The 27,563-nt window shown below is 41.7% G+C and overlaps 1 protein-coding gene across 1 annotated transcript in view; it reads left to right on the top strand.

The window, feature by feature from the left end:
* The first annotated feature begins 2,867 nt into the window (after positions 1–2,867).
* The window catches only part of ezh2 (enhancer of zeste 2 polycomb repressive complex 2 subunit), a 31,830-nt gene continuing 7,134 nt past the window's right edge, over positions 2,868–27,563 (top strand). Inside the window, exons 1-9 of the mRNA XM_053342088.1 lie at positions 2,868–3,223; positions 11,738–11,861; positions 16,336–16,464; positions 17,979–18,098; positions 19,729–19,849; positions 21,786–21,965; positions 24,482–24,587; positions 26,610–26,773; positions 27,107–27,204. Coding sequence (XP_053198063.1) covers positions 11,745–11,861; positions 16,336–16,464; positions 17,979–18,098; positions 19,729–19,849; positions 21,786–21,965; positions 24,482–24,587; positions 26,610–26,773; positions 27,107–27,204 — 1,035 coding nt within the window. The 5' untranslated portion in view covers positions 2,868–3,223; positions 11,738–11,744. The remainder of the gene's footprint in view (positions 3,224–11,737; positions 11,862–16,335; positions 16,465–17,978; positions 18,099–19,728; positions 19,850–21,785; positions 21,966–24,481; positions 24,588–26,609; positions 26,774–27,106; positions 27,205–27,563) is intronic.

Here is a 27,563-nt window from a genome sequence, read left to right on the forward strand (position 1 = left end):
CACTCCCCTTCCAAGCATGCAGGAGAACCCCAATGGTGGCCACCAAACTCACGTTAAAGGTGAAAGGTCGTCTCTCTCAACATGGTGGGCTCTGTGGAAGAGAACCAACTCCCTATGTAAATATAAATGTTCATTCTAAGGTAACGAAAACACACTGATTCTTATTTTCAGGTGATTATACTCCAACTAATTTTTTTATTATATTATATTTCGGGTAAGTCAGTTCCACTAGATGCCACTAAATTCTACACATTGTACATTTAAACCTTATATTTAAAAAAATGTATTTTTGTCTTTGTCAAAAAAAAAAGAAAAAGACAAATAATTAATCGGAGCAGAGTCTTTTTATGTGAATACAAACAAACAAAAACAATACTGTACTAAACAGACCAAAACTCATAAATGTACATTGAACAACTTGCTTTGTTAGACCCACTGATTCCTTTAAGGGAAAAATGAGTTTTTCTTCTACAATAACAATAAAGCCAGCAGTTCTCAGGTCCAGAAGACACATATAGAGCATCTACAATGGAAGAGAATAGGACGGATGGATATTACCACATAAATATTTAATCACAGATAAGATATGTGAATGGCATGTAAGATTAAGCTATGTGTAACTAGGTAAGCATCACATGACAAAGTTTAAACTTAACATTTATATAAACTATTCATTGAATAGAAACACTTATATTTTTCAAAATAAAAATACTTAATCACTTATTAAACTATCTCAAACTAAACTGAAATTTAAAACAAACTGAAAAGCTAAATAAAAATAAAAACTATAGACTAATAACGCTGATTTGAACTCCATGTTGTGCAACTCTGCAGGAGTAGTTTGATGGATAAAGTCTCTGTTTACAGTGTCTTGTATTTCCTTCGGTCTTGAACGCAGCATGACGACAGTGTGGAGCTCTTAGCCAATGGCTGATTAGAAGAGGCGGGACTTAATAAACTTGGCGACCCTTGCTCCTGCTGCAGTCTCATTCATTCGTGTGTGTGTGTGTGTGTGTGTGTGTGTGTGCGTGTGTTACTGAGGCTATTGTATGTTTTGTTTATTAACTGTCACAGCTGCTACTGTCACCTCTTCTCCTTCTCTTACCTGAGCTCTCATCAGCAGGAGGGCGGGATGCAGATAAAGGAGGAGGTAGCAGTCAGGTTTTATCAGGTCTTTGTGTTTCAGGCTCCTGTTTTGACTGGAAGAATATAAAGTATCTGCAAACATCCATGTCACAATCTGGATTATTAAAAAAATGTTTAGTTTTCTCATCTTAAATTGCTATAACTGTTCCTTTACATATGGATCATTTCTCTTTTGAAGGTTGTAACGTTGCAGTTTTGTTACTCAGTTTCTTGTGTCATTATTGTGTTTAGTATTTTTTGTGTCTTGTGCCGTTTTCTTTCCCTTGATTTGACAGTGAAGGTCTCTGCTTCATTGTAAGGGACATTCTCATCTGTGTTTGTGCTCTGGAGGCTTCAAGTTTCCACATCACACTTGTGAAAGTCAAAGCTCCAGCAGCACTTAAAGTATAGAATGACTTTATTAGTAGATTTCAGTTTGTGGCCTTCATCGGGATAAACGTTGTAAAGCTCTTCTATACTACAAGTGTTGCTGGAGCTTTGACTTTCTTCAGACTGCTTTTTTTCCTTCTCTGTGCACCTTGGAAGTAGGTGAAGTTGTTCCATAAACCTCCGCCCTGTTTCTACACACATCACACTTGTTTTAAAAGTGACTGTCGGTCTGAGATTGGCTCCAAATGAGTTGATGTTGATGTCACAAATCATGGTCGTAGGCCCACTCCTTTAAATCTGAAGTTCAAGTTTGTTAATTGTTATTGCAGCTATATATAGACAAAATAGACAATACATATAGAAGAACAAAATCAAATTACTCAGGATGCTTGTGCCAAAGTTAAATAGAATAAAACAACACACACATACATTTAAAAAAATCCTGATCTAAGACAGACATAAAAGCATGTGTTATTAATTAATATATATCATTCTAGTGGCCTGTGAGAAGAAACTGTTGCACACTGTGGCTGTCTTTGCTTTAATGGAGTAATGTCTCTAACCAGGCGACAGAAGGTCTAACAGTCCATGAGCTGGATGGTGACAGTCCCTCACGATGCACAAGGCTTCCTTCCTGCATCTGTCCTCATAGACAAGAAAAACACATTTTAAGTGGAGGGGGGATTTTGAGGAAACCCTGATCCAGCTATAAAATTAGGTCTTGATTGATAATTCAAATGCAAATGTTTTCATGTGGACGTAGTTATTTTTGAGCTCACTGGTATGAATATGACATCAAAATCAATGGTGAAGAACTGTAGTATGTGATTTATCTGTCAATCACAGTGTCAGTTTTTGTGATATTTCTACTTTATGTTTATTACTGAGGTCGTACTACTGTATTGAGGTAAAACCCCACACACATATCAACATCATCCTGCACAGAGAAGCTCAGACATTCAACAAGATAAAAAAGGAAAGCACATTTTTCGGTGCATATGTTTTCATGAGACTTGGTTGTTTTTAGCTCACTGATACTAATATGACAACAGACACACGGCACTGACACCGGTAGAAAATCAATGGTGAAGAACACTAGTTTGTTATTTAGCTATTAATTCATCTGTTAGCGCTGTTTCGGGGTTGTTTTCAGTGTGTTTTATCGCGCTGACATGTGAGAGAACAAAGAGAACCTGTCCACATGTTCCCCCCCTTGCTGCAGGGGCCCCCTGCGCAACGCTACACCTCATTGGCTTGACACCGTGACGTAATTCCACCAATCTCGTATCGGGATACTGCGCAATCCTACCAACGGCCGCTGTGATTGGCCCAAACGTTTGGCGCCTCTTGAATCCGCTGCAGCCGTAGTGGGCGGTGAGAGAGAGGGGCAGCAGTTTGAACCGTGGCCGGACACATCGCCTAGAAGACGGGAGGTGGAAGGAACCGGTGTTAATATAACCTGTAAACTGTGCTGAAGCTGAGGCTAGACGGGCCGGGCTGCTGCTGGTTGCGTGTGCCGACTGTAGGTGCTTAAAGCCGGCGTCCCTCCTCCAGAGCTAACCGCTAGTTAGCCTGCCGAGCTAGCCATCCGAGCTAACCTGAAGCTAATAATCCTCCAAAACACACACAAAGGACGACTTTACGCGTGTTTGTTGTTATCAATCTCGACTCGCTCCGTTGGATGAGGACGGAGGAGACACCTGTACAGGTAAGATAAGTGTCAGTAGTGTCTGTGTGTCTGTTATTATTATTCAGCTCCTTGTTTCCTTTGAGCTTTGTTAACTAACCCAAATGTTAAGCTAGCTCTGCCGGGTGGTGTCCTGATAAATCTGGTAACCCTGTTAAAAAATGTTCCCTTTGTGTGTAAAGAGATACTAACTTTTACAGCCTAGTTTCTTACACATATATCTTCAAGTAGAAAATATATATACATGGACGCTGAAGGAGTGTAGAACCTGATAATGTAATAAAAAAAACCCATAACTCAATAAATGTTGAAATAAAACATGTCATAACATTATTACATTTTTTTATTGAGTTATGAGGGGTTTTTTAATCACATTATTGGGAGTTATTATATTATCAGGTTCTGCAAAAGTAAAGTTAACCCATTAATGTAATAAAAAAAACTGATAATGTAACTATCTCTGTACTGATGATGTAATAAATTATTACATTAACGGGATGTTATTACATTATTGGGAGTTATTACATTATTGGGAGTTATTAAATTATCAGGTTCAACAAGCCCTAAATTTGATTTCAGCACCTGATAATGTAATAATCTAATAATTCCCCATTGATGTAATAAGAAACCCTCATAACTCAATAAATCATTTTGATAAAACCTGTTAATGTAATAAAGTGCATTTCCCAATAATGTAATAATCTCTGTACCAATGATGTAATACATTATTACATTATAAAGATGTTATAACATTATTGGGTTAACCTTATTTTGTCAGAACCTAATAATGTAATAATTTCCCAGTGCTGTAATAACATTGCACTTTATTACATTAACAGATTTCAATGCGTCCATGCTCTACATGGTCGTCATGTTTCTTTCCCTAAAGTAGAAATTTAAGGAAAGGAATGTCTTTGACGGATGGTCGTGACCATGAAAGCCCCCCCCCCCAAACCTCACTCCAAGGTTTTCTGAAAAGTTAACAGCTCTGGCTAGGATGCAAATATCCAGATTTTGGATGGGATTAGAGGAGGGGGGGGTGTAGGTAAAAAGATGGTATATTCCCTATAGTCGCTATGTTAAACTACTTAAATTAAGTCATGGAAATGGGGTAAAATATTATGGAATAGTTACGGAAAATTAATTTGTTAAAATGTGTGGGATAATAACTTTTTTCAGCCTAGTTTTTACATATATGTTCAAGTAGAAACACAAATACATGGGCGCTGAAGGAGCTACTCTTCCTTTCAATTTAGACAGGTTTTTGTTTTGGTGCCGCGAGAGACACACACTTGTGAGAAGATACAAACTTGGCACGACACCGACTAGCTATCACCAGCTCTGAGATTTTACTTTTGATTTCATACGTTGGCATCCATTAAAAAGGAAAAAAAAAAAAAAAAGCTACAATGATGGTTTTGGATGTGCCTACGTATAAACTCGTATATGTGTGTATTAGTGTTTTGCCAGCTGCCTATCAAATGTCCATGCTATTATTATAATAGATAATATTAATAACATAGTTGGGAAGATTACTTTGGAAATATAATAGGTTACAGATTACTAGTTACTCTGTTTGAAATGTAATAAGTAATGTAACTATTTCAGTGACTTCATCAAAGTAATGTAACTTATTACATTTGATGACTTTTCTAATTTTCTAACCAATGTTTTCAGCTGTTAGGGTAAATGTTCCCTCCATCTGTCCTTCCTTCCTTCTTTCCTCCCTTCCTTCCTTTCTTCCTTCCCTCCATCTGTCCTTCCTTTCTTCAAGTTGTCCTTCCTTTCGTTCTTTCTTCCTCCCTTCCTTCTTTCCTTTCTTCCTTCCTTCCTTCCTAACATCTAAATCCAGCTGTTAGGGTAAATGTTCACATTAAGCACCAAAATTTAAGCCCAGCTGTGTTGTCATGGATACTGACATGATTTATAAGGGAGATCATTTCTTATACAGCAACATTTATCTCTCATTGTAAAATGTATTCATTAGTTCATGTAGATTTTGGAATATAAAATAAAGATATTTGATGAATAAAGTGGGTTTTAATTGGTACTGTGACTCCATTTAAGCCCACATCATGATTTATTTACTAAATATATAAGCAAAAATATTGATTTTAAAGAATTAAAAACAGCAATATATGTATTCAGTAACATGTTAAATATTTAAAAATGAGGGGAAAAACCCTCCTGAGTAAAATCTTTAAAGGTGTCACTTCAGATGTAACTTCCTTTTTATAATCAGCATCTTCATTTATTTTATAATAGCTCTTATCTAGTCATGTTACTAAAAAGACAAAAAGTAAAGGATTAATAAAATATGACAAGATACAGTGAAAGACAATCCGTAAAACCAAGTCTATAGTGAGTTTCTAAACGTGTGTGAGCCTCTCTGATCTCCTCCGACAGGTCAGTCCTGAACAGAAAAGGTCTGGTCAGTGTTAGTTTTGACCGAGGAATGACCTGCAGTGATATCATGGTATGCTCTGTTATCACAAGAATGTTGGACTGCATAAGGAAGAAGCTCCCATTTAAACAAAAAACTACTTTTAAACTCTCTAAGGGTCCACACACACATAGTCATATTGTGAAAATCAAGACGTTATTATTTCCTGGTGAAACTGATCGATTTGTTTACTGGAGTGCAAGAAGTGTGTAATAAGTTTTATCTTCTAGGTCAGGGGTGTCAAACATGCGGCCCGTGGGCCAGAACCGGCCCACCGAGAGGTCCAATCCGGCCCAGTTTCCTTCTTCTTCTTTTCCTTCCTTCCATCTGTCCTTCCTTGCTTCCTTCCTTCCATCTGTCCTTCCTTGCTTCCTTCCTTCCATCTGTCCTTCTTCCCTTCATTCCTTCCTGCCTTCATTCCTTCCGATCTTCCCTACTTCCCTTCCTTCCTTCCTTCCTTCCATATTTCATTCCTTCCTTCCTTCCTTCCTTACATCTGTCCTTCTTCCCTTCATTCCTTCCTTCCTGTCTTCTCTTCTCTTCCTTCCATCTGTCCTTCCTGTATTCTCTTCCTTCTCCTCCTTCCTTCCTTCCTTCCTTCCTTCCTTCCTTCCATCTCTTTAATGGTCCGGCCCACATGAGATCAAGTTGGTCTGTATGTGGCCCTTGAATGAAGATGAGTTTGACACCTCTGATCTAAAACCTTCTCCACATTATCACCAACAAAACAATGATCATTATCAGTCTGGTAAAATGAAGCATTCTTAGTCCACACGTACCAAAACCATCTTTCCCTCTCCGTTTTCCGCTGGCATCGTTTCAAGAATATTTGCGTACAAACGGATCCATCTCAACACGCTACTTCATATTCCAGCCTGTAGGCGGCGCTACATCCAACATCCTCAATCAGTCTTTTCCGTTTAAGTGTGACTGTGTCATTTTAATGGAGTTACACAGACTCTAACAGGCAGCACTCGGTTTGCTAACACAAACACAATAGTTACTCCATTGCAGCTGTTTCCCCGCGGTGCGTTCAAACACACGGTGCGTTCAAGGGCCCGTTGTGCGTTCAAAGACTTTGTGTTTAGGGCCCGTGATCGTCCACCAAAACCGTCCGGGGGAACGCGCGCAGTCTATTTAAAGCCTTAGATGTACATCCATGGCTGAGGCTGTATCTGTTGACTGTATGTTATCACAGTGGAAGGCTGAGCTCGAGGGGTGTGGCGATGACATCATCGAAACGCAGGTATGCGTTTTCACCATCCGCACGAACACTCAAGGGCAGCGTTTGCGAATTTTTTCACCCTGGGACCAGGTTTCAGAAAGCTTCGTTTTCAGGTGTTTACAGTATTTGTTTGGACGATTGTTTAAACCAAAAAGCGTCTCCGTGTGGATGATGGCCCCTTAGTTACTCAACATCACAAATAAACATCTGTATGTACGTTAGCCGCACTACAGTGGGTCGATTTTAAAGTTAACAAAGAAAGTCCCAGCTGGACAGACAGACAGGAGCTTGGTTCTGTTTGACCAGTAGAAAGCTCCGTCTGTGTCCGTCCATCCATCCGTTTTCTACCGAGACGGGTCGTGGTGGCATCAGTCTGGGCAATAAAACCAAACATCAGCTGATTCCTTTCAATGCGGAGGAGCAGCGACTCTACTCCGAGCCTCCCCCGGATGTCTGGACTCCCAAACACTCTCCGGAGGAAACTCATTTCAGCAGCTTGTGTCCGCAATCTCATTCTTTTAGTCATTACCCAAACATCGCGAACATAGCCGAGCGTCTTTGTCGCTTCATTAAATAAAACCGTTAATGAAGGCAAAGAGCTGTGTAGCCTTCGATGTCGTCTAAAACAACGATAATGATGGACATGTTTGGCGGTATTTGTACAGTTTCACCGTAGTATATAGTAATAATGGAACCAACTAATTTATCAATGTCAAATAATCCTTTGGTCTTTATATTTAACACTGATTGGATTACATTTGTTGACTCCATATGCCTCCATATTTAATCCTGTCTGAAATATCACAGTCCATAATATCTGATTCTATGAGGGACCCTTTCCATTTCTAAAATTACATTTCATTTGACCTCCAGTTGTTCAATGAAGGTGTAGTAAACTATTGTCAACATGGAGTTTGGCTGCTCTTTGATGGAACCAGAGCTTTATCTAGATTAATTTACCTCCTTATCTATCCAGATATGTTCTTAACCCTCCTGTTATGCTCCCGGGTCATATTGACCCATCTGTTTTGACTCTTCCTTCCTTCCTTCCTTCCTTCCTTCCTTCCTTCCTTCCTACCTTCCGTCCCTCCTTCCTCCTTTCCTTCCTTCCTCCCTTCTTCCTTCTTCTTTCCTGCCTTCCTTCCTTCCTTCCTTCCTTCCTCCCTTCTTCCTTCCTTCTTACCTTCCTTCCCTCCTTTCCTTCCCTCCCTCCCTCCTTTCAGTCCCTCCTTTCCTTCCTTCCTTCCTCCCTCCCTTCTTCCTTCTTCTTTCCTGCCTTCCTTCCTTCCTTCCTCCCTTCTTCCTTCTTCTTTCCTTCCTCCCTCCCTCCCTCCCTCCCTTCCTTGACTGGAACACAACAGGAGGGTTAAGGAAGTTGACTTTCTGGACATTACACATAACTGGTGTTGTCGTCCACCAATAAGACACAATGATGGTCATTTAAGAAGCTGGTGAGAAACAGAAAAAGCTCTTTTCTCTCTGTTAATCAAAGATGACTCTGTTTCCATGCTATATATTCATCAGTTTGAAGTTGTGTTAAATAGAAACAAGCTGATAAGAAGCTCTCACACACTCATTTATCTGACTTTGGGTCGGCCAAGCTGATTCTAAGAGTCTAAAACTATGAACCTGCAGTAAATTCAGCTTTAATGGGAGCTGTGATGTTCAGTTTAGGCATGGGCCGGTATGAGATTCTGGCGGTATGATAACCATAAGAAAAAAAATCACGGTTTCACGGTATGGCGGTATTGCGATTACAGCTCTAAAATGTTCCTAAAAGGAAGAAAAATAAAGACAGACATGTTCATTTAACCTGAATCTGTAATGACAGTGTGAGGGGTCGTGATACTCTACGCTGCAGCTGCTCCACCTGAGGGATTTCAGACCAGCACTTCCTGTCTTTGACCAGCACTTCCTGTCTTTGACCAGCACTTCCTGTCTTTGACCAGCACTTCTTGTCTTTGACCAGCACTTCCTGTCTTTGACCAGCACTTCCTGTCTTTGACCAGCACTTCCTGTCTTTGACCAGCACTTCCTGTCTTTGACCAGCACTTCTTGTCTTTGACCAGCACTTTCTGTCTTTGACCAGCACTTCTTGTCTTTGACCAGCACTTCCTGTCTTTGACCAGCACTTCCTGTCTTTGACCAGCACTTCCTGTCTTTGACCAGACAAAAAAGTGAGGGTCACTTCCTTTTCCTAAACAGAGATTAAGCTCGTACTCCTGTTGTCCTCGAGTCAAGGAGGGAAGGGAGGAAGGAAGGAGGGAAGGGAGGAAGGAAGGAGGGAGGGAAGGAAAGAAGGAAGGAAGGGAGGGAGGGAGGGAGGAAGGAGGGAGGAAGAAAAGGAAGGAGGGAGGGAAGGAAGGATAGGAGGGAGGAAGAAGGAAGGAAAGGAAGGACCAGCACTTCCTGTCTCTGACCAGACTAAAAACAGCTCATACCTTAGGAACAGTAGGACAGAAAATTTGGCGGTTTCGGTTATCGTGGCTTTTTCAAATCGCGGTATACCTTGAACACGGTTATCATCCCATGCCTAGTTCAGTTGAAAGTTACAGTAATTTTGGAGGCTGTATTATATTATGAGCTGTTTCTAAATATCAGTACATGTTATATTGCAATTATTGAGCTCAGTCCCAACATTTCTACATGACAGACGGCGACGGCATGTCTCCATGGCAACCAGAGCTGATAGACTTATTGACTCAAGCTTACAGCCAAAGAGAGCCCAAGGTGACAGATGGATATTGCACATGGACAGATTGTTATAATTCATACAGAGTAGAGTAGAGTAGAGAAAGTTTCCTGTTTAACTTCCCGTCCCCCTCCCTCCCACCCATGGGCGACCTGCACAGCTTGCGTCAAGGTTTCGGGGATTCCCATCGACATGAATCAGAGCTGCGTTAGAAGCTGAAGTTTGTAGATGAGCTGTAGGGTTTTTTTTTGTCTTTTAACACGTGGGAAAAGATTGATTTTTATTGTCCATTTAAAAAGAAAAAGCTCCTGAACACTGTTTTAAAAGTTATAACTATAATATTTAATGGAAGGGATACTTCTTTAAAATGTTAACCACAGTTTCACTTCCCATTATGTTACAATTTTCTGTCATGTGATAAACTTACTTACCCAAATTTATGAGTAATTTTTCTAACCTAAAAGAAAGTGGTGGCATATTTAGAGGTGTTAAAGATTGATTATATCATTCAAGTCACAGATATAAATCAGTGTTCCTCTATTTTTAAGCCACTGTTGGTGATCTATACTTTTCCTCCCCCCCAGGAGAGGAGGAGCTAGAGAAGGAGAGGAGGAGGTAGAGAAGGAAAGAAGGCGGTAGAGAAGGAGAGGAGGAGGTAGAGGAGGAGGTAGAGAAGGAGAGGAGGAGGTAGAGAAGGAAAGGAGAGGAGGAGGAGGTAGAGAAGGAAAGAAGGAGAGGTGGAGGTGAAGGAGGTAGAGAAGGAGAGAAGGAAAGACGGAGAGAAGGAGGTAGAGAAGGAAAGACGAAGGTAGAGGAGGAGGTAGAGAAGGAAAGAAGGTTGTAGAGGAGGAGGTAAAGAAGGAAAGAAGAAGGGAGAGAAGGAAAGAAGGAGGTAGAGAAGGAGGTAGAGAAGGAACGAAGGAGAAGAGGATAATGATGTCACCCATTGGTTTATGGACTCCTGTTTTGAAGCCTTGAGTTTAGTTTATTGAGCCGTCTGTTTGGAGCCAGACGTGATGATTTATTCTATTTTAGCTTCATCTAGTCTTTTTTATTTTGCCGTGTGTTGCTTTGCTTTGCACCTCGTTGTTGAAATGTGCTACTATACCAAATAAACCTACCTTGCCTTGCCTTTCCTTGCCTAATCACACCCTACTTTATGGTCTACTTTACTCCTAAATGGAGCCGTAATCTACAATACAAACATCGAGCTCTATTAAAAAAGATTAAAACTAGTGATCGAGACCAAAAACTCATTAGGAAACTATTTACTGAGGTAATAAGCTGAGTGAGAAGTAGAGTACTATTCTCATGGGCTTTAACCCTCCTGTTGTCCTCCAGTCAAGGAAGGAGGAAGGAGGGAGGGAGGAAGGAAGGAAAGGAGGAGGGAGGAAGAAGGAAGGAAGGTAGGTAGGAGGGAGGGAGAAAGGAAAAGAGGAAGGGAGGAAGGAAGGAAAGGAGGAAAGAAGGAAGGAAAGGAGGACGTAGGAAGGAAGGAAGGTAGGAGGGAGGGAGAAAGGAAAAGAGGGAGGATGAAGGAAGGAAAGGAGGGCGGAAGGTAGGTAGGAGGGAGGGAGGGAGAAAGGAAAAGAGGGAGGAAGGAAGGAAGGTAGGTAGGAGGGAGGGAGAAAGGAAAAGAGGAAGGGAGGGAGGAAGAAGGAAGGGGGGACGGAAGGGAGGAAGGTAGGTAGGAAGGAGGGAGAAAGGAAGGAAAGGAGGACGGAAGGAAGGAAGGTAGGTAGGTAGGAGGGAGGGAGAAAGGAAGGAAAGGAGGACGGAAGGGAGGGAGGAAGAAGGAAGGAAGGTCTGGTCTTCTCTTCTCTTCTCTTCCTTCCATCTGTCTTCTCTTCCCTTCCTTCCTTCCTTCCTTCCTCCCTCCCTCCCTCCCTTCCTCCCTTCCTTCCCTCTGGTCTTCTCTTCCTTCTTAACCCTCTTTTCCTTCCTTCCTTCCTTCCTTCCATCTTTTTAATGATCCGGCCCCCATGAGATCAAATTGGTCTGTAAGTGTGAAAATATTAATAATGAGACTCCTCACGCTGCCTTGTCCTTCCTTCCTTCCGTCCTTCCTTCCTTCCTTCCTTCCTTCCTTCCTTCCTTCCTTCCTTCCTTCCTTCCTTCCTAAGTGTGAGAATATTAATAATGAGCCTCCTCACGCTGCCTTGTGTTTGACTGCAGGGTGATCATGGTGCTGACCGGGAAGCGTTCGGAGAAGGGCCCCGCCTGCTGGAAGAGGAGAGTGAAGTCTGAGTACATGAGGCTTCGGCAGCTGAAACGCTTCAGACGAGCCGACGAGGTCAAGGTTTGTTCACACAGACCGTCGCATATTCACACTAGGGCTGCTCGATTATGGAAAGAAAAAAAAAAACATAATCACGATTATTTGGGTCAAAATTGAAATCACGATAAATAAAACGTTTTGTTTTTTTCCAACTTTTGAAACATGCTACATTTCTTAATTCATTTTCTATCCCAGCAGCAGCCTTTTATCTGCCGCTTAACGCAACACACAGCAGAACATGTGCAGAGATATTAGAGCTGAGCTGGTTACCATGACGACAGTTCTACACATCACTTCCTGGTTTTTAATAATTAGTCAGTAAACTCAGCATCGTCTGACGCAGGCTGGAAACTCTGCACTTTTTATTTAGAGTTAAAACATTTCGCCGTGTGTTTCAGCTTCTGTCAAAGTAACAGAGCTGCAGCCACTTCCTGTCTAAGCTTTTCAAAATAAAACCTTTGTCATTGAGCGCTATCTCATTATTATTATTATTAAAAATCGTTTCCTCTCGATTTTTATTAGTTTTGAGATCATTTGGCCCCTAAATCGTAATCATGATCAAATTTCTATTAATCGAGCAGCCCTGAGGGATTGGTGCATGTTAATAGAGGGCTATAAAAAATATAATTTATATAGCATTTAAAAGTGCAAAAAACACCAGGATGTGTCTTTTATTTTGTGTTTTGATATTTATCAGAATTGCATAAAAGATAAGTTTGCTTTTAGAGTACAAGGAGCTATTTATTAGTTTCTTTCTTTGCCTCCCTGTTTGCATGACATCACTGACCCACACTTATCTTTTATAATCTACCACTAAAAAAAGGTCTGAACTGGATATTTGTCCAAGCAGCTGCTGTTGGCTGCTGTTGGCTCCTGCAGCTTCTCTCTGTTCTCTGGTGTAAAACCGACAGCAGTTAGAAAAAATGTCCAAATGTTAGATTTTTAGACCTTGAGAAAACAACACGGATCAAACTCTGCTCGGCTTTATCAGCAGACAGAGTTTAAAGTGTAACAGAATGGTAGATTTTCTTGAGCTCTTAACCCTCCTGTTGTCCTCAAGTCAAGGAAGGAAGGAAGGTAAGATAGAAGGAAGCAAGGAAGGATAGAAGGGAGGAAGAAGGAAGGAAGGATAGAAGGAATGAAGGAAGGATAGAAGGGAGGAAGAAAGAAGGAAGTAAGGAAGGATAGAAGGGAGGAAGAAAGAAGGAAGTAAGGAAAAAGGAAAAGAGGAAAGAAGGAAGGGAGGAAGAAAGAAGGGAGTAAGGAAAAGAGGAAGGAAGGGAGGAAGAAAGAAGGAAAGGATGGTGGAAGGAAGGGAGGAAGGAAAGGAGGACAGAGGAAAAAGAAGGAGGGAGGGAAGGAGAAAGGAAAAGAGGAAGGAAGGAAAGGACAGAAGAGAGAAGGAAAGAGAGGAAGGGAAGGAGGAAGGACAGACAGAAGGAAGGAAGGGAGGAAAGAAGGAACAGTCAAAACAGATGGGGTCAATTTGACCCGGGAGGACGACATGAAGGTTAAAAGACTTCTCACTTTTAAGATTTGGCTTCAAAGCTGAAGGTTCAAAGCTATGTTGACCTTTTTAATTTAGATTTATAATAGCTTCTAAAGTCCTTATCTTACATTCTCACTTCAGCAGCACTTCATCTCTCTAATGAATAGTTTGAAATGTCTCTGAATTAAACTGTGGAGAGTTCTGAATTCAGCCTTTTTGATTTATGAGAAATATCTACATATAAGAACATTAAATGGTAATTTATGCAGAAGAAGAGGCTCGCTCTGGAAATGGTTTCTTTAAATCAGAGGTGTCAAACTCATTTTCATTCAAGGGCCACATACAGACCAATTTGATCTCATGTGCGCCTGATCCTTAAAAAGATGGAAGGAAGGAAAGAAGGGAGGAAGGAAGGAAGGAAGGAAGGGAGGGAGGACAGATGGAAGGAAGGAAATAAGAAGGGAAGAAGGTAGGAAAGACAGACAGACGGAAGGAAGGAAGGACAGAAGCAACGAAGGTTGGAAGGACCGAAGGAAGGACAGATGGAAGGAAGGAAGGAAGGGAGGGAGGGAGGAAGACAGAAAGGAAGGGAGGACAGATGGAAGGAAGGTATGAAAGACAGACAGTGAAGGACAGACAGACAGAAGGAAGGAAGGGAGGACAGATGGAAGGAAGGAAGGTTGGAAGGACCGAAGGAAGGAAGGATGGACGGATGGAAGGAAGAAAGGGAGGATGGAAGGAAGGACGGAAGGAAGGAAGGACAGATGTAAGGAAGGAAAAGAACACAGGAAGGAAAGTGGGCCGGATTGCTCTCCTCAGCGGGCCGGTTCTGGCCCACGGGCCACATGTTTGACACCCCTGCTTTAAATCATACTCATACATCACAGCGGCCATTTTATTCTTCTTTATGCCTTTTATTAGGATCCTCATTAGCTTCTACACAGTGGTCACTAGTCTCTCTGGCGTCCACTCAAATATGACAACTATAAACAAGCAATAAATAAAACCTTCTGTCCTTCCTTCTTTCCTTCCTTCTGTCCCTACCTACCTTCCTTCCTTCCTTCTGTCTGTCCTACCTTTCTTCCTTCTGTCCTTCCTTCCTTCCTTCCTTCTTTCTGTCCTTCCTTCTTTCCTTCCTTCCTTCTGTCCTTCCTCCCTTTCATCCTTCTGTCCTTCTTACCTTTCTTCCTTCTAGTCCTTCCTCCCTTTCTTCTTTCTGCCCTTCCTTCCTTTCTTCCTTCTGTTCTTCCTCCCTTTCTTCCTTCTGTCTGTCCTTCTTTCCTTCATTCTGTCCTTCCGTCTTTCTTTCCTTCTTCCCTCCTTCCTTTTGCCTGTCTTTCCTTCCTTCCCTTATTTCTGTCCTTCCTACCTTTCTTCCTTATGTCCTTCCTTCCTTCCTTCCTTCATTCATTCTGTCCTTCCTTCTTTCCTTCCATATGTCCTTCCTTCCTTTCTTCCTTCTGTCCTTCCTTCCTTCCTTTCTTTCCTTCCATCCGTCTTTAAAACGAGCCAAAGATAATAAATGAAAATAATGCTGTTTAAACTTTGACATTTGACTTTCCAGTTATGTTTTCTGTCTTTAACCCTCCTGTTGTCCTCCCGGGTCAAATCCCGTCTGTTTTGACTGTTCCTTCCTTCCTTGCTTCCTTCCTTCCTTCCATCTGTCCTTCCTCTCTCCTTCTCTTTTTCTTTCCTTCTGCTCTCTTTTCTCCCTTCCTTCTTTCCTCCCTCCCTCTTACCTTCGTACCTTCTTTCCTCCGTCCTTCCTTCCTTCTTTCCTCTGTCCTTCTTTCCTTCTTTCCTCCCTCCCTCCTACCTTCCTTCTTTACTTACTTCTTTCCTCCGTCCTCCCTTCCTTCCTTCCTTCCTTCCTCATCCCCCTTTCTTCCTTCTGTCGTTCCTTCCTCTCTATCTCCTTCCTTCCTTCCTCCCTGCCTTCTTTCCTTTGCTCCCTTTCTTCCTTATTTCCTTTACTCCCTTCCTCTCTCTCTCTCTCCTTCCTTCCTTCCTCCCTGCCTTCTTTCCTTTACTCCCTTTCTTCCTTCTTTCCTTTACTCCCTTTCTTCCTTCTTTCCTTTACTCCCTTTCTTCCTTCTTTTCTTTACTCCCTTCCCTCCCTTCCTCTCTCTCCTTCCTTCCTCCCTGCCTTCTTTCCTTTACTCCCTTTCTTCCTCCTTTCCTTTACTCCCTTCCTTCCTTCCTTCTTTCCTTTACTCCCTTCCCTCCCTTCCCCTCTCTCTCCTTCCTTCCTCCCTGCCTTCTTTCCTTTACTCCCTTTCTTCCTTCTTTCCTTTACTCCCTTCCTTCCTTCTTTCCTTTACTCCCTTCCTTCCCTCCCTCCCTCCCTACTTTCCTTCCTTCTTCCTACCTGCCTTCTTTCCTTTACTCCCTTTCTTCCTTCTTTCCTTTGCTCCCTTCCTTCCTTCTTTCCTTTACTCCCTTCCCTCCCTTCCTCTCTCTCTCCTTCCTTCCTTTCTACCTGCCTTCTTTCCTTTACTCCCTTTCTTCCTTCTTTCTTTTACTCCCTTCCTTCCTTCTTTCCTTTACTCCCTTCCTTCCCTCCCTCCCTCCCTTCCTCCTTTTCCTTCCCTCCCTCCTTTCCTTCCTTCTTCCTCCCTTCCTTCCTCTCTCTCTCCTTCCTTCCTTTCTACCTGCCTTCTTTCCTTTACTCCCTTTCTTCCTTCTTTCTTTTACTCCCTTCCTTCCTTCTTTCCTTTACTCCCTTCCTTCCCTCCCTCCCTCCCTTCCTCCTTTTCCTTCCTTCCCTCTTTTCCTTCCTCCCCCCCCTCCCTCCCTCTCTCCCTCCTTTCCTTCCTTCTTCCCCCCTTCCTTCCTTGACTCGAACACAACAGGAGGGTTAACATTGTTGATGCATCTTTGTCTCAGTTACTGTTTTTTTTTATAGAGTTTTTTAGAAGAGAAACCCAAATAATGAAAAAAAGGAAGATTGTACTAACTCAAGATTAATCTGTCAAATGTTGACAGCTGATTAAAACTCTTTTTCAGAGCATGTTCAACACCAACCGTCAGAAGATCATGGAGCGGACTGACATTTTGAACCAGGAGTGGAAGACCAGGCGGATCCAGCCGGTTCACATCATGACGTCTGTCGGCTCCCTGAGAGGCACCCGAGAGGTCAGTGGATAAAGATAAAGATCAACTTTTTTTTTTTAATTGATCCCACAGTGGGGAAAATACACCGCTACAGCAGCTCAGAAGATAGTGATATAATGGGACTTTTCCATTATAGAGTTCTAGCACTATTTGATGACTCGGTTATTTTTTGCGTTTCCATCAGGGATAGTAGGGCTGGGCCGATATCCTCTGACGATTTTTGGGTCCCGATTCAATTTAAATTGCGATTCCGATTGTGGAGGTGTTTAGCTCAGTGGGTAGAGCACCCGTCCCATGTGTTGAGGCTACAGTCCTCACTGCAGGCGACCCCGGATCGACTCCCGCACCGAGCGGTCCTATCCTACATGTCATTGCCCCCCTCTCTGCCTCCCATTTCCTGTCTCTCTCTACTCACCTGTACAATAAAGGCAAAACGCTCAAAAAATATACTTTAAAAAAAAAAAAAAAATTGTGATTCTGATTAAACAAGTATTGCGATTTTATATTTAAATTATTGTGATTTTCTTTCCTTAAACAAGAACAGGTTGAACCAAACACTTGATAAAACATCATAAGTCATATTTACATAAAACACACATCTCATCAGTTTGTGAGATTTATTTTTAAAACTGTGAACCTGCCCTCACAAAAAACATCCTCATCCGCCAACATCTTACAATAAAGTAAACTGGTACAGTTAGCTGCTCTTTAGAAAAAAGAAAACGTGATCGTGATTAATATAAAAATCGATTTTTTTTTTTTGGCCCAGCCCTAAAGGATAGTACATGGTATCTGCTACTTTTTTAGTGTCTGCTCTGCCGAGTTTCCAAGCGAGCCGAGCCGATACTAAAATGTGACGACAACAGATTGCTGGCCACTGATTGGCCAGAGAGTCACTGGAAGAGTCATGAGCCGTTAGGTGCTGGGCGATATGGACAAAATCAAATATCACAATGTTTTAGACCAAATACCTCGATATCGATATTACAGCAATATTATAGAGATGACTGTCGATGCTTTCACAAAATATTTACACTATGAAATCATTGATAAATAACCATCAGTAATGTGGATATAATGGAAAAAGAGGGTAAAAAGTAGACATATCATGATATTACGATAACCAAAATCTATCTTCTCTCGCATCACGATATCGATATAATTTCAAAATATTGCCCATCATAAGAATCAAACCCGGCATTTTTAAATACCGGCAACAGCGTTACATCGATTCGGCTCAACTTTCTTACTTTGTGTGTGACATACAGCAGCAAGTACACCATCGCCTCCATGTCCTCCACTGTGTTGTGTTGGGTATAAAATGAAGTCACAGCAGTTGAGAAGGTACTATAGTAATGGAAAAGGTCGTTTCTGGTACCAAACTGAGTCGAGCCGAGTAGAGCTAGAACTGTATAGCAGAAAAGCTCCATAAGAAAAGAAGGAGGGAAAAAAAAAAGCATTGAGCTCGCATCAGTAAGGTGTCAGTCAGACTTGGTGGTGATCTAAGTGTTCCTATCCTCTTCTTTCCTGTTCAGTGCACGGTGGACAGCGGATTCTCCGAGTTCCCGAGGCAGGTCATCCCCCTGAAGACCCTCAACGCTGTGGCCTCGGTCCCCGTCATGTACTCCTGGTCACCGCTGCAGCAGAACTTCATGGTGTGTGTGTGTGTGTGTGTGTGTGTGTGTGTGTGTGTGTGTGTGTGTGTGTGTGTGTGTGTGTGTGTGTGTGTGTGTGTGTGTGTGTGTGTGTGTGTGTCTTGGAAAATTAATGTTTTTTAGTTTTTCAGGTATTAGGAGGAAAGCCTTGATTAGTAGAAGCTGTGTCAAAGCAGGGGTGTCAAACATGCGGCCCACGGGCCAGATACGGCCCACCGAGGGGTGCGATCCAGCCCACTTGCCATTCAGTGCTCTTTTCCTTCCTTCCATCTGTCCTTCCTACCTTTCCTTTTTCCTTCCTTCTGTCCTTCCTTCCTTCCATCTGTCCTTCCTTCATTCCTTCCTTCCTTCCTTTCTTTCTTCTGTCCTTCATTCCATCTGTCCTTCCTTCATTCCTTCCTTCCTTCCTTTCTTTCTTCTGTCCTTCATTCCATTTGTCCTTCCTTTCTTCCTTCTGTCCTTCATTCCATTTGTCCTTCCTACCTTCCTTCTGTCCTTCCTACCTTCCTTTTTTCCTTCCTTCTGTCCTTCCTTCCATCTGTCCTTCCTTCCTTTCTTCCTGTCTCCCTTCCTTCCTTCCATCTGTCCGTCCTTTCTTCCTTCCTTTCTTCCTTTCTTCATTCCTTCCTTCCATCTGTCCTTCCTTCCTTCCTTCCTTTCTTCGTTCCTTCGTTCCTTCCTTCGTTCCTTCCTTCCTTCGTTCCTTTCTCCCTTCCTTCCATCTGTCCGTCCTTTCTTCCTTCCTTTCTTCCTTTCTTCGTTCCTTCCTTCCATCTGTCCTTCCTTCCTTCCTTCCTTTCTTCGTTCCTTCCTTCCTTCGTTCCTTTCTCCCTTCCTTCCATCTGTCCGTCCTTTCTTCCTTCCTTTCTTCTGTCCTTCATTCCATTTGTCCTTCCTTTTCTTCCTTCTGTCCTTCCTTCCTGTCTTCCTGTCTCCCTTCCTTCCTTCTGTCTGTCTGTCCTTCACTATCTCTCTTTCCTACCTTTCTTCCCTTTCTTCTTTTTGCCTGTCTTTCCTTCCTTCCCATCTTATTTCCTTCCTTCCTTCCTTCCTTCCTTCCATCTTATTAATGATCCGGCCCACATGAGATCAAATTGGTCTGTATGTGGCCCTTGAATGTAAATGAGTTTGACACCTCTGCTGTAAAGGATGAAATAATGCTGACACTGAGGTAAAATGAGCTTGTGTGTGTTTGTGGTCTCCCTACTGGTACTAGCCCGTTATCTCAACAAGTCAAACTGAACAGATGGAGAAAATGAAAAGAAAACTAAAACTAAGCTGATTTTTATCTGCAGCTCAGTTTAGTTTTAGTTAGTTTTCCATTGTTCATTCTAGTTTTTATTCAGTTTATTCACTGCTAGTTTTAGTTTTAGTTAACTATAATAGCCCTGCCCTTTAACAGGCAGGGGTGGAAAATAATTTAATGTTACTAGTTATTTAATTTGCACCTAAGTAAAGCATTAGCCTATTATATATTTGGGATTTTGTTGTATCGCCACTATTAAGGTTTAAAAATTGTGATAATAGTAAACATTTGAATGAGAAGTATAATAACTCTGGTTGGGGTTGGGATTGGGATTTTCCTGTTTTTGATGTTTTTACCTTTTTTTTTTTTTTTTCCTGGCTTTAGGTGGAGGATGAGACGGTGCTTCATAACATCCCTTACATGGGAGACGAGGTCTTGGACCAGGACGGCACTTTCATAGAAGAGCTCATCAAGAACTATGACGGCAAAGTCCACGGAGACAGAGGTGGGGGATTAATGGACACACCCAGTTTTAGTTTATTTGACAGGGATAATAAACATTACTATAAATATGCCAGAATTAGCCCTGGAGAGTTGTGAGTTTGCAGCCTAAAAATCAAGCCTCAATTACAATAAATATAAAACACAGAGTAATATAAGCAGAACTAGGACCTAACAAAGTGACAAACAGTTACATAACAAGCTTCACAAGATCAGACATAAGAACAAATATGAGTAAAAACAGACCTAAGCTAATAACAGATATGAGCAAAGAATCAATATGAGTAGTGGTGGTCAACGCTGCCTGTTTCTGTTCTCTATATTATGATCATAACTTCTCATTGTGGTAATTTTCTTGATGGTTTTATGAGATTAAAATAAAATAAAAACCCTTCCTGGACTCCCAAGCATCCTGTATTGATATCTTGAACTGAAAATAGAACTGTGGTAAAAATATATATGGGGGGGGCGCTGTAGTGGTGTCGGTGTTTTATATCAGTACTAAAGGAGTGATGAAGAGTGATTCATGAGGTCAGGTTTGAGTAATAAATTCATGACTTTAAAAATAAGAGCAGTGTTAGCAGAGTGGTTACTGTGCATTCAATGTAATGTCCCTGCTTTCAGTCCAGCATGGGAACATTTTTTTAATATATCTTTCTTTCTGACTCGTTTCCTGTTGACCTCTCTGCCAGCAACTGTCAAATAAAAGCAAAAAAACACCCAGAACATGATAAGAAATACACCAAAAAGGACTCAGTGGATTATGATACTTTGAGCCAGGGTGTTATTCTGGAAATGTTTTTATTGTTTTACCCTCAGTGGTCAGGAAGGAAACAGTAGATGAGCAGAACAGAAGTTCAACGCTTTCAAAACTCATCTTTTAGACACTTTGCTTAGTATTTGTTAATTTTTGTGGTTGTTTTAACTCTCCTGTTGTCCTCAAGTCAAGGGAGGGAGAAGGAAGAAGGAAGGAAAGGAAGGAGGGAGGGAGGATGAAGAATGGAAAGGAGTGAGGGAGGGAGGGAGGGAGGGAGGGAGGGAGGGAGGAAGGAAGGACGGAGGGAGGGAGAGAGGAAGGAAGGGAGGAAAGTAGGGGGAGGAAAGAAAGAGTGAAGGAGAAAGGAAAGGAAAGAGGAAGGAGGGAGAGAGGAAGGGAGGAAGGAGGGAGGAAGGCAGGACAGAAGGAAGGAAGAAAAGGGGATGGAGGAAGGAGGGAGGGAGGAAGGACAGATGGGAGGAAGGACAGACGGAAGGAAGGAAGGACGGAGGGAGAGAGGAAGGAAGGAAGGAAATAAGGAAGGGAGGAAGGTAGGGTGAGGAAAGAAGGAGGGAGGGAGGGAGGAAGGAAGGAAAAGAGGAAGGAAATAAGGTAGGGGGAGGAAAGAAAGAGTGAAGGAGGGAGGAAGGAAGGAATACAGGGAGATGGAGGGAGGAAGGCAGGACAGAAGGGAGGGAGGAAGGCAGGACAGAAGGGAGGGAGGAAGGCAGGACAGAAGGGAGGAAGAAAGGGGATGAAGGAAGGAGGGAGGGAGGAAGGACAGACGGAAGGAAGGGAGGAAGGAAAGGAAGGAAGGACGGAGGGAGAGAGGAAGGTAGGGGGAGGAAAGAGAGTGAGGGAGGGAGGAAGGCAGGACAGAAGGAAGGAAGAAAGGGGGATGGAGGAAGGACAGACGAAAGGAAGGAAGGAAGGACGGAGGGAGAGAGGAAGGAAGGAAAGAAGGAGGGAGGGCGGAAGGCAGGCAGGACAGAAGGAAGGAAGAAAGGGGATGGAGGAAGGAAAGAGAGGAAGGAGGGAGGGAGGGAGGAAGGACAGACGGAAGGAAGGAAGGGAGGAAAGAAGGAAGGAAGGAACAGTCAGAACAGACCCGGTCAATTTGATCCGGGAGGACGACACAAAGGTTAAGTCATAAGTGTCATGTCATGTCGCCTCGTTGTTGCAGAGTGCGGCTTCATCAACGACGAGATCTTCGTGGAGTTGGTCAGCGCTCTGTCGCAGTACAGTGACAACGAGGACGATGAGGAGGAGGAAGAGCCGGAATTCAAAGTAGACAAGATGGAGCTGTGTGACGGCAAGGAGCACCCAGAGGACCCCCGCAAGGAAGGCATCATCAACAATGAGAGTGAGTAGATCAGTGAGAAACAGCTCCACAGAGTTACTCATAGTCTTTATAGGGTTAGATGAAGCCGTGCACCTGATGAACTGTGGACGGACTGACAGGCTTCAGTCATTCACATGTAGCTACTCTGTACCAGGGTTATTATAGTTTTGAAATTTTCTTTAGTTTTTCAGTTTGCTTTTTTATTTCAGTTTAGTTTTAGTGAGTTTAACAAGTGATTTACTAGTTTTTTGTTTAGTTTTTCAGGTATTAAGAGAAAGCTTTGACTTGTAGAAGCTGAAAAGGATGAAAGAATGTGTGACACCAAATATGGTTTATCATCAAGTCCTTTTTTAAATTCAAGATCTCTTTATTAACATTTTCTCCTTTATAACAAATGTGCAGTGCTGGATAGCCATTACAGAGACATGAGGTGGGTGTGGGTACACATCAATCACACCATGCACAAATGAGATGTAGAAAAAGTACACAAAGAATAATAAAAAAATAAATAAATAATGAAATTGAACGATGTATAAAATAATCCCTCCCATGTCATTGCCAGATTACTAGTCATAGCATAAGATCACTGTTCAACCAAAAGCACGGAGTATGTAACAAGTGAGCAGCATAGCTGAGCTGTACTCAAGGGCCAAACCTTTAAAGGGTCTGGAATTCGTTTAGGAAGGGACCCCACACCTTCTGAAACTTCTTATTTGAATGCTGAAGAGAGTGTCTAATTTTCTCCAATTTTAGGCAGGACATGATATCTTCTAGCCATTGCGCATGAGTGGGAGGGAAAGTATCCTTCCACCTGAGCAGAATTGCTCGTCGAGCCAGAAGGGAGGCAAAGGATAAAGTGCGTTGCTTTGCTGTGGTTAACTTTTTCTCCCCTCCCATGACCCCGAACAGAGCAGTCAAAGGGCATCAAGTCCTTTTTAATTTCATTCTTTAACCACGGCTGCTGCAGGACAGGAAGTAATCGAGGGAGAAAACGAAATGACAATGAAAATGAAGCTGAAGCTGAATTTATCTGCAATTCAGTTTTAGTTTTAGTTAGTTTTACATTCTTCATTGTAGTTTTTATTTAGTTTTCATTTTTGTTTTAATTGTAGTTTTTATTTTAATTTCAGTTAACTAAATTATTTTTTCATTGCTAGTTTTAGTTTTCGTTAACTATAATAACCCTGCTCTGTACAGCTGTTAGAAAACGGAGCATGTTGTGTTTTCTGCAGCTTTAGGATTGTCTTTGAATCATTGTAGCATTTAATATAAAAAAACAAATCTAACTTGTGTCAAAGTTTACACAAACAATGACTCATTTTTAATCATTTTATTCCTGCAGAGTGTCACATAAAAGTTGTTAGGAAGCTTTTAAAATTCATCCTTTAAGTTTGCATTAACCAAGCAGGACGACTAGTTCCCCTGCTTTTCTTGCTCATCATGGTTCATTCAGTGTGGAAGGTTTGTTTTTAATCACTCGGCACAGAGTGGGATGGGATGTTTAACAGCTTCTTGACACTGAAGCCAACACCTCCCACAAGCATCTGTGCTGGGTTAAGATATAAAGAGGTGACTTGGACATGTTTATACCTCTCTCATTATAATCAGGGTTGTTGTCCCTCACACAAAGTTAAGAGCTGAGGCTGAATCCAACCATGTAATTAAAAAATAACTCAGTTGTCATGTGTCTGAGTTGCACTGGTTTTGGGGAGTGATGCAGTTTTTATAAAGTATAAGGAAGGTCAAACTTTAAAGGTTTAATGTCACATGAAAGGCTCAAATGTTTCATAACCTGCTGCAAAATATCCAAAGCTTTTATTACTTCTAACACCTCAAAACCTTGCTAGTAAAGGTAGTATTGTATTGCTAGTATTGGAGAAATTATTATATACTGTATATTCCAACATAACATACTAACTAGGCATGGGATGATAACCGTGTTCAAGGTATACCGCGATTTGAAAAAGCCACGATAACCGAAACCGCCAAATGTTCTGTCATACCGTTCCTAAGGTATGAGATGTTTTTAGTCTGGTCAAAGACAGGAAGTGCTGGTCAAAGACAGGAAGTGCTGGTCAGAAATCCCTCAGGTGGTGCAGCTGCAGCGTAGAGTATCAGGACCCCTCACACTGTCATTACAGATTCAGGTTAAATTAACATGTCTGTCTTTATTTTTCTTCCTTTTAGGAACATTTTAGAGCTGTAGTCACAATACCACCATACCGTGAAACCGTGATATTTTTTCTTATGGCTATCATACCGCCAGAATCTCATACCGGCCCCGGCCTAATACTAACATATAGTCCAGATTGGATGTTTAGTTCAGTTTGGATCCAGACTTTAATCCGAATTTAGACGAGCAGACAAGTCTTCCTGTATCACAGAAACGACTCAATATTTCCTTTTTAAAGTGAAAGCAGAGTCTGGTCCTTACTTCCACTTTTCAGGCATTCATCATCCCTTTCTGCGTGTGTGCCTGTGTGCGTGTGTGCGTGTGTGTGTGTGTGTGTGTGTTTGTGTTTGTGTGTGATCTGCAGGTCGAACCAGCAACGACAGCACCAAGAAGTTTCCTTCGGACAAGATTTTTGAAGCCATCTCTTCCATGTTCCCCGACAAGGGCTCAACGGAGGAGCTGAAAGAGAAGTTAGTGGGTTTTTGTTTGTTTGTAACGTGCATGTGTTAGTGTTGTTGTCACGGTAACGGGGAGATAAATTGGTTTTAATAGCATAGCATTACAGCTTTGATTGCATCCAAATTACACCTAATCTGGTCTCCAGGACTGAGGACAGCAGACAAATGTGGAAGTTTGGATTTCTGTTAAAGAAAAGAAATCCAACATCAGCGTCTGTGGAAATAATCCTCCAGATTAGTCGGACTGATAAACTACATATCTACCTCTACTTATTCTTCTACTTATGGCTTCTGGCTCATTATATACATATGTATCACCAAAAATACTTATTCGTCTTATACCTGTAATTCTGCCTCTACTTCTACCTCTACTACTACTTCTTTTTCTACCTCTGTTATACTTCGACTACTACTACTACTACTGCCACTACTACTACTACTGCCTCTACTACTACTACTACTACTTCTACTACTACTACTACTGCCTCTACTACTACTACTTCTACTACTACTACTACTACTGCCTCTACTACTACTACTACTACTATTATTACTACTACTACTACTATTATTACTACTACTACTACTACTACTACCTTTACTACTACTGCCTCTACTACTACTACTGCCTCTACTAGTACTACTACTACTACTACTACTACTGCCTCTACTACTACTACTACTACTACTACTACTGCCTCTACTACTACTACTACTGCTACTATTATTACTACTACTACTACTACTACTACCTTTACTACTACTACTAGTACTACTACTACTGCCTCTACTAGTACTACTACTACTGTCTCTACTACTACTACTACTATTATTACTACTACTACTACTACCTTTACTACTACTACTTGTACTACTACTACTGCCTTTACTACTAGTACTACTACTACTGCCTCTACTAGTACTACTACTGCCTCTACTACTACTACTACTACTACCTTTACTACTACTACTAGTACTACTACTACTGCCTCTACTAGTACTACTACTACTACTACTACTACTGCCTCTACTACTACTACTACTACTACTACTACTGCCTCTACTACTACTACTACTGCTACTATTATTACTACTACTACTACTACTACTACCTTTACTACTACTACTAGTACTACTACTACTGCCTCTACTAGTACTACTACTACTGTCTCTACTACTACTACTACTATTATTACTACTACTACTACTACCTTTACTACTACTACTAGTACTACTACTACTGCCTTTACTACTACTACTAGTACTACTACTACTGCCTCTACTAGTACTACTACTGCCTCTACTACTACTACTACTACTACCTTTACTACTACTACTAGTACTACTACTACTGCCTCTACTAGTACTACTACTACTACTACTACTACTGCCTCTACTACTACTACTAGTACTACTACTACTGCCTCTACTAGTACTACTACTGCCTCTACTACTACTACTACCTTTACTACTACTACTGCCTCTACTACTACTACTGCCTCTACTACTACTACTGCCTCTACTACTACTGCCTCTACTACTACCTTTACTACTACTACTACTACTAGTTCTACTACTTCTACCTCTATTTCTCATTCTTCCACTTCTACTACTTCTACTCCTTTTTCTACCGCTACTACATCTACTTGTGCAGCTTCAGCTCTCCTTTCCAAAGTGTTTTTCTGTTTCTGCAACACAATACGTCTTATATCATTTTTGTTTTTTAACATATCAAATTGGCGTCAAAATCCAGTATCATTCAGCCTATAAATGGCATACCATATTTATTCCATTCACTTATTTATTATTACAGCAACTCTGTCTTCATGCACATTTTATATACAAAGATATCTGCTTTTTTTAGGAGAATATAGAACATACAGAGTGATTATGGCCTCGCTGACATGCTTAAATGTGCTGTTTTTTAATGAGTAAAATAAGAAGAAACTGTGTGCTTGTGTCTCTGCAGTGTTTTTCTCTGCTCACCACATAGACCGCACACGGCTCTGATTACTGCATGTGTGTCTCTCTCAGGTACAAGGAGCTGACGGAGCAGCAACTGCCCGGCGCTCTGCCCCCTGAATGCACGCCAAACATCGACGGCCCCAACGCTCGCTCTGTGCAGCGCGAGCAAAGCCTGCACTCCTTCCACACGCTGTTCTGTAGACGCTGCTTTAAATACGACTGCTTCCTCCACCGTTAGTTCACACGCACACACACACACACACACACACACACAGTCACACTTCTCAAGTAGCCACACCTAACATGAAACAGAACTAACTTACTGACAGAATCTCAAACAACATAGATAAGATTTTCATTATATTATAAGTGTGTAGCAGTAAACCGACTTTAGGCTCTAAACAAACTGATGTTGTAAGTTTTTGGTTAAATATTTAAATAAGTGTGTTGTTGGTGAGAATCCTAACAACTAAGTTCAATTTGTATGAAACTTGTTTTTTGACACTTCTAACCAACTGCTTCCTGTCTAAACCTCACTTCTCATCATCGTGTTTCTTCCTTTTCAGCTTTCCACGCCACTCCAAACACGTATAAACGTAAGAACTTGGAGAACCTGGTGGACAGCAAACCCTGTGGCGTCGACTGCTACATGTACCTGGTGCAGGTCAGTTCACTAATTGTTGGATTCAATCATTTGTCATGGAAATCTTCATCATTTCCAACAAAATCTCTCATCTCAACAAGCAAAGAATAAAACCTCGATCTATTGTAGTTTCTGCACGAACAAAGAAATGAGCCTATATGACTACATACATTTACATAGGTATGCATGTCACACATCCGCAGGACACATGAAACTGAGGATTTGACATTTATCATCGTCACATCCCCAAAACTCCCAGCTTCTATCTTATCTTGACATGGACCAAAGCAAAGAAGTAGCACTGGGCTTCTTTATAAATAGTAAAAGAGCACATGCCACCAGACAGCACAATTACAAGGCAAAGATTTTCCTTCACAATC

This window comes from Scomber japonicus, chromosome 21 (assembly GCF_027409825.1).
Source record: "Scomber japonicus isolate fScoJap1 chromosome 21, fScoJap1.pri, whole genome shotgun sequence".
In the NCBI taxonomy this organism is placed as follows: Eukaryota; Metazoa; Chordata; class Actinopteri; order Scombriformes; family Scombridae; genus Scomber; species Scomber japonicus.